This window comes from Cebus imitator, unplaced genomic scaffold, assembly GCF_001604975.1.
Source record: "Cebus imitator isolate Cc_AM_T3 unplaced genomic scaffold, Cebus_imitator-1.0 Scaffold446, whole genome shotgun sequence".
In the NCBI taxonomy this organism is placed as follows: Eukaryota; Metazoa; Chordata; class Mammalia; order Primates; family Cebidae; genus Cebus; species Cebus imitator.
The window spans coordinates 844,279-852,193 of record NW_016107761.1 but is presented as its reverse complement, the minus strand read 5'-3'; the positions used below and the strand labels follow the sequence as shown (position 1 = coordinate 852,193).

Sequence of the window (7,915 nt, the reverse complement as noted above, 5' to 3'; positions counted from 1 at the left end):
CCACACAATTCAGCCTGCTCCTGTCTACAGTTCAACCTTTCTGCCCAATAGGGTAAGTCTGCACGCTTTGCATCTGACAGTTCAGCACTGCCACCTGGCCTTTGCTTTTCCAGTTATCCATGTCCCCTTGCTACCCTTGCTACTAGGGAACTCAGTTCTGTAACAGCAGCTCCTAACATAATCCACTGCAGCTAATACTTTCTTTTACAGCACATTCTTTTTAATCACCTTGCTAGGCAGAGTGTCCTCCAGGTCTCCTTGGGAACATGATCAGCTGGTAGGCTTTTCTGTCTTATATAGTAGACCCATTATAGCATGTCCACTCTTCTAAGCCTTCTGATCCCTTCCTTCATTGTCTTCCAAGGCCATTTTTGGCATCTCCGCTTAATTTAATGAAGGATGTTACTTTTTCCAAGCTTCCATGAGTCAGCAAATAGCATATATTAGACTCATTTTCCAGGATCCTTACCAGAGTATTAAATCCTGCATGATGGCAGAGTGGCTTCATGTTAACAAACTCTTCCTTATCCAGCTTTATCTTCCAATCACCCCCTGGATCCACTGCCCTCTGGATCCACCCACAGGGCTCCCTCCTAGTACCTGCTAGTGCACTTTAGCCCATTCTTGCAGGAGCTCTGGGGTACAAAATCTCTTTTCTGTGAGCAACCTCAGCTCTTCCTCAGCTTATGTCGATATTTACCCTTGTATATGAATCTGGTAGAGCGAGAAGAGAAGGGAGCAGATTCTGAGGAAGACAAGCATCGTCTCGTAAGGCACTGACTTTATTTGAACTCTTTGCATATTCCTAAAGCAAGAGAGGGGGCCATATCTTCCAATAAGGGAATGAGATATTTCTGAAGTCCAAGGGCGTTCAGAGGAATCTGGGTGTTCAAAGTTCTCAACTGCATTTATCCAGAAATCTTTACACCAAGGCTAAGAGTCCCACTCATTCCCTATCATGGACTGGTCTTTGCTATAGGAGACTTGGTTAGACTGAATGAATCTTCTTCGAAATTCTGTTACTTTTAAAGTTCAATTCTGAGTCTTCACTTTGTCAGCCCTTTGACCACAGGGAGCATTTCTTTAATTGCTGCCAAAGATGCCCTCTGACTCTCATACTTTTAAGTAGAGCCGAGCCTGTCATTTTCTCTTCTCATCATTGTTGGGGCACTCAGCAAACATCTACTAAATTCCACAGTCCTTATAGTTACTATTTTCCTTGACCCTTTCAAATACTGGTGCAAAAGCAGGGAAAATCTTAACAATTGCATTTACTCCATCATCTCACTGTTCTGGGGTCAGTACCTCCAGTGATGCAGTTCTCTCTGACATCGCCAGCAAGTGACCCACCTCCAGATTGTCCAGACTGTCTGCTTTTAGAATCACTTCCAATGGACTTGGATTGAGTTCCCTCGGAGCGGAGCCTGAGACAGGGATTCCTGTGGAAGCGACATATGGTGGAGGTGCTCTCTGGGAAAAAGGTGGAAGGCAAGCAGGAGAAGGCAAAGGCAGAGAGTTAACCTGGGATATGGTTTTAGCCACGTCCCACAGGACATCCATAGAGGTGATCTTCTGATGAAACCAATGGCATAGCTTTTTATATCTCCCTGTCAGGCAATCTGTCTCAGGCTGTGGGCTTTTTTTGGGAAGGGTTAGAGTATAAACTTGCATGAGGTGGTTTCTGTTCAGCCTACTGTGATTCCCTGAAGGGGAGGTTGTAAGCATTTTTAGAAGACAACTCTCACAGTAGTTTGGGGGGTGGGTGTTAGAGAATAAGTTGGGGGTGGTTGCAGAAGCATCAACAGCTCCCAATTCCATGACAAGTTCTAAAAAGTCACCTAAGAGAAGGCAGATCTTTTTGATATTTAGGGAGAGAAAAGCCTAGTATATAATGGAGTTGGCTTAAGTAACTAGACAGAAGATCTCAACATCAATTTATCTATAGTCAAAGCTATAGATAAATTATGTGTCTGCATGTAAAGGGTTATATCCCTGGTTGATTCTGATTAAATCAGAATCTTTTGTTGTCCTCAGCACTGTTGCTAATGTCCCAGTCTCAAAAAGTGAATAGGAGGCGAAAATACAAGTTAAAGAAAAAAGTTTTATCCCCTCTACCTTAATTCTGGAAAAGAGTGCCCAAGTCTTTATGTAATGGCCAAGAATAGAAAACAAATTTAAAATCTGGTCATTTCTTTAAGAATGGTATTTAGTGCTAACCATATGAAAGAAATTGCCAGTAAATCTAGGCAAAAAGAGTAAATGTACATACAGGTGATTTTGTGGAAAACTGTTCAAAACAGTTTTGAACCGTGCAGGTTCATGGTCTACAGAACAATAAAAAACAAATTCAGGAGAAAAAGTTGCAAACAAATTGCTTTACCAAGACCACATGATCCCAGTATACTGGAAATAATGACCAAGAGATGAAGGATTATCCCTCATACAAATATCTATCTGGTTAGGCCAAGAGATCAGCATAAAAAACAGCTGTGATAACACTGTGAAGGTTTTAAAATATCTCAAAAATGTAAAGTTTTCCACTGGTTATTGTTTCTGTGTTAAACCCAATCTAAAAACCCTGAGCCCAAGACAACAGTAAGGCATGACTAAAGGAATGTGTAGCATACAGTTCGCTAAAGACAACCAAACAGCTCAACTACCCAACCAGATTAACTGAACTCCTCAAACTTCAAGCTCAACCAGAGAAGAGGTTTGCTCATTTCCAGACTTTAAGTGCTTTTCTTAAATAATTGTTTTCACCAATTACCCTTGTTTATCTGACCAGACTTGTTTATCTGCAGAGTTTCCCCATCAATCATAGTTGCTTTAAAGTTGCTCACCGATAGTTACTATGTCTAGATCAGCTCTGCATTGAGTTCCACTGTTTTTTTCTCTTGAGAATGGATTGTTTCCTTGTCTCATAGTTTTTTTTTTTTTTAAAGGCTGTACATCCTATGTTGAACAGTTGAAAAACAATCCATTTTCAAGAGAAAAAAAACAATGGAACTCAATGCAGAGCTGATCCAGACATTGGAACTATCGGTGTGCAGCTTTTACACAACTATGATTGACAATGAGCTCTGCAGACTGCCAGGCCAGTTAAACAAGGATAATTGGTGAAAACAAGCATTTAAGAAAAGCACTTGAAGTCTCTGGAAATTGTACTAAGAGCCTACTGCAAACAAAGAAAACATTTATTTAAGAAGATCTATCAAAACTTGGTAGGAAGAGTTAGCGTCTATGATATTTGAACCACAACCCACTACTTCCTCCCACCTCCCAGCTCATTATGATAGAAAATCCACTCCAGGGATATGCAGCCAAGAGCACTAGGCCTCTTTACTACCAGCTCCCAGTCAAGGGCTGTGGCATCTTCCCAGAAGGGGTAGGTGGCCAAGCTTTGCTCATCCCTCTCTTTTCCAACTACATACTGCAGAAGCTAATTTCTAGGAGAGGAAAGACAAGAGGTCAGAGACTTCCTGCTTGTACCCAGTCCTCACTCACAGAGCAGGGGATCTGGCTCGAGAGATGCATGTTGAGGATGCTGGGATCCCAGTCATCCTCATTCACAGAGCAGAAGCTGTACACCCGAAAAGGCAAGCCAGGAAGTTCAAAGCTGCTACCCCTGCCTACCACCCTGAAACGAACGCAGAATTGTCACTTAGTGAGAACTGCACCACTGTCCTCACCCCCAGCTCCAGAGCTATGGCTCAGATATTTTGCTCAGGGGAAGAGTCAGGCCGTAAAACAGAAGGCTCTGAAGGAACTCACTTTATTTGAAACAGAGGGTAGGAAAGTTCAAGGCCAAAGAAACTCTCAAAAACAATGAAGGTTTTAGTGGAAGGCAAAGAAGAAGGCTGATACATTCATGAGAGGTAAGAAATAAATTATAGGCCAGATAGAATAGCTGGGAGAGCCCAAGAAAGAGACAGCTAAGAAATCTGACCTCAAAGCAATCCAAACTTAATTGTTTGGATCAGCCTATTGAAACAATTTACAACCCAGGGCATTATAAAAAATAATACAATCATCAGCTGGCAATTAGTGGAGCCTAACAGTTGTGTGTGATCAGTGTGACAGTCGAAGTATCCCTATTAAAATCACTGTTATTTCAGGGTCTGCATATAGGCCTAAGACTGCACCCTCCGAGAGCAACACTGGAGAGTACACACAGCCAGAAAATAGTCATGCATTACTTAATGGCAGGGATACATTCTGAGAAATGCATTGTTCAGTGATTTTGTCAATGTATGAAAATCATAAAGTGTACTTCAACAAAGCTAGATGGTATAGCCTACTGTACACCTAAGCTATATGGTATAGCCTAGTGCTCTTAGTCTATGAACCTGTACAGCATAGTACTATCCTGAATACTGTAGGCAACTGTGACACAGTGGCAAACATTTCTGTTTCTCAACATAGACAAGGTACAGTAATAATACAATATAAAAGATTAAGAAAAGTACACTTACCATAAATAGAGTGTGCAGGACTAGAAGTTGTTTTGGGTGAGTCAGTGGGAAATGACAGGTAAATGTGCTGACCTAGGGCAAAACCTTAGCATACTGTAACTTTTTTTTTTTTTAAAAACTTTTGGACTGTTTTATAATAACACTTAGCTTAAAATACAAACACATTTTACAGCTGTACAAAAATATTTTCTTTCCTTAGATCCTTATTTTATAAGCTTTTTTCTATTTTAAATTTATATTTTTTCCTTTTAAACATAAAAAAGAAAAACTAAGACACAAACACACATGTTAACCTAGGCCTACAACGGGTCAAGATCATCAGTGTCACTGTCTTCCACCTCCACATCTTGTCCCAGTGGAAAGTATTCAGTGGCAATGAAAAGCATAGAACTGTCATTTCCTATGATAACAATAGCTTCTTCTGGCATAACCTCTTGAAGGATCTGTCTGGGACTATATTACAGTTAACACCTTTTTTGTAAGTAGAATGAGTACACTCTAAAATAATGATAAAAAGCATAGTATAGTAAATACATAAATTAGTAAAATTATTATTATTACCAAGCATTAGGTACTGTGCTATACTGCTAATTCAGTGTGCTGTGCTTTTATACAACTGCAGCATGGCACATTTATTTATACCAGCAACATCACAAACACATGAGAAATGTGACCAACTGCTACAATGTCATGAGGAGTTGTTCAGCTCCATTATATCTTATAGAACCACCATATTATATGCAGTCCATCACTGAATGATACATTGTTATGTGGTGCATGACTATAGACTCCACTAATACAGCCCAGCCAGGACACGAAACAATTTGACAATCAAATTACAATAATAATCCCCTGGAAGTGAGATAACAGTATCTATAGTGATACAATGTAATATCTAAACTGTGTAGTGTTCAACAAAATTACAAGACATGCAAAGAAACAGGAAAGTGTGACTCATACACAGGAGGAAAAGCCAACAATAGAAACTGTACGTGAGAGGGACCAGATGGCATATGTAACATTTAAATTCAAAGCAGACATTATAAATATGTTCAGAGAATTAAAGGAAACAATTTTACTTAAAAAGTAAAGAAGAGTATGATGACAATGTTTCTCTGAGTAGAGAATGTCAACAAAAATATCAAAATTATAAAAAGGCCAAAATGGAAATTCTGGAGTTTAAAAGTACAATAAGTAAAGTGAAAAAATTTACCAGAGGAGCATGACTGTATCTTGTAACTGATAGAAGAAATAATTAGTAAACTTTAAGACAGGTCAATAGAAATTATGCAATCCAAAGAGCCAAGAAAAGGATGAAATGCATAAAAATGAAAAAGTGTCAGAGAAATATGGGATACCACTAAGTGTACCAATATACGTGTAATGGAAGTACCAGAAGAATAGGAACGATACAGAACTTCAAAAATATCTGAAGATATCATGGTTGAAAACTTCTCAAATTCAATGAAAAACATTAATCTACTCACCCACAAAGGTCAATAAACTTCTAGTAGAATAAACACAAAGAGATCTACAATAGGCACATAGTAAAATCACTGACAAACAAGGGGAAAAAAATCTTCAAAGCAGCAAGAGAAAAGTGACAGGTAAAATCACTGACAAACAAGGGGAAAAAAATCTTCAAAGCAGCAAGAGAAAAGTGACTTCCCACATTTAATGGAACCTCAATAAGATCAACAGCTGACTTCTCATCAGAAGCAATTGAGACCAGAAGGGATCAGGATGACATATTCCAAGTGGTGAAAGAAAAAACAAGGTCAACCACAAATCCTACAGCCAGCAAAATTCTCTTTTAAAAATTAAGGCAGAAGACAGAAATTCTAAGATAAACTAAATGAGAGAATGTGTTGCTAGCAGACCAAACTTACAAGAAATACTAAAGGAAGTTCTGCAGACTGAAAGCAAGTGACACCAGACAGTATTTAGAATCCACATAAATGAAATTAAAAGCATTGATAAAAGTAAGTTTTTTATGGTAAATAATTATCAAGAATATATAGTAATTATAAAAGAAAGTATAAATGTATGTTTATTCTCTTTACTCCTTTTAACTAGTTTTTAAAAAGTTCTATAAAACAACAAGTATATACTGTATTTGTGAATGAAACACATAAAGAAATGTAATATATTTACCAAAAATAGCACAAAAGAGTTAGGTAGGAGCAGAACTGTTTTGGACTAATGAAATGATATGAAATGAAAACTTGAATCTGAGAAACAAATGAAGATAACCAGAAAAAACAAATAAGGTTAACATTACAAATGCTAGAAATCTGTAAATGTTCTCTTTTCTTCTCCCAACTCCTTTAAAATTATAAGTAACAATTATAACAAATATTGTTAAGCTTGTAACTAAATAGGTGAAATGTGTATTACAATAATGATAGAACAAAAGGGGGAAAAAGAGAATAGAGCTACATAAAAGTAATGCTCTTATATCTCACTAGCATTGTTACTATAAATCTGAAGTCAATCTTGTAAGATATATATGTTGCTCCCCACCCGCCGCACGTACTAAGGAAGGCTCACAGCCCGCTGCGCTCGCTTCGCCGCCCTGTGTCTAGCTAGCCCAGCATCCACCGCGCCTCGGCCAAGGCTTCAACAGACCACACCAAAATATCATCTCAAATGGAACATGCCATGGAAACCATGATGTTTACATTTCACAAATTTGCTGGGGATAAAGGCTACTTAACAAAGGAGGACCTGAGAGTACTCATGGAAAAGGAGTTCCCTGGATTTTTGGAAAATCAAAAAGACCCTCTGGCCATGGACAAAATAATGAAGGACCTGGACCAGTGCAGAGATGGCAAAGTGGGCTTCCAGAGCTTCTTTTCCCTAATTGCGGGCCTCACCATTGCATGCAATGACTATTTTATAGTACACATGAAGCAGAAGGCAAAGAAGTAGGCAGAAATGAGCAATTCCCCCTGCCCTGATAAGAGTTGTCCCAAAGGGTCACTTAAGGAATCTGCTCCACGGCTTCCCCCATATAAGGATTTCATGAGCAATCAGGACCCTTAGCAAGTATACAAATAATATCTAACTCCCACTGGACGAGCAGAGAAAGAAAAGTTAAATGCCAGACAAGCTTTTGATTTTTGTATTGTTTGCATCCCCTTGCCCTCAATAAATAAGTTCTTTTTTAGTTCTGAAAAAAAAGATATATATGTTAAGCTCTAGAGCATTCATTTAAAATATAACTAAAAAATCAACAAAGGATATAAAATGTCACAGAGTGATCCCTCAGTATCTGTGGGGGCTTGGTTTCAAGCCAAGGTTCCAAAAGAGGAACCCTGCAGATACAGAAATCCACAGATGCTCGAGTTCTTTATATAAAATTGTATACTATTTGCATATAACCTACATACATCATCCTGTATACATTAAATCATTTTTCGATTACTTATAATACCTAATAT

At 38.5% G+C, this 7,915-nt stretch overlaps 1 protein-coding gene across 1 annotated transcript; it reads left to right on the top strand.

Moving 5' to 3' along the window:
• The first annotated feature begins 2,259 nt into the window (after positions 1-2,259).
• On the top strand, positions 2,260-7,645 carry LOC108291081 (protein S100-A10-like). The gene is made up of 2 exons (XM_037732360.1): positions 2,260-2,271; positions 7,062-7,645. Exons 1-2 carry the CDS (start codon positions 2,260-2,262, stop codon positions 7,401-7,403), a joined length of 354 nt encoding a protein of 117 aa, XP_037588288.1. The 3' UTR covers positions 7,404-7,645.
• The last annotated feature ends 270 nt before the right edge of the window (positions 7,646-7,915 follow it).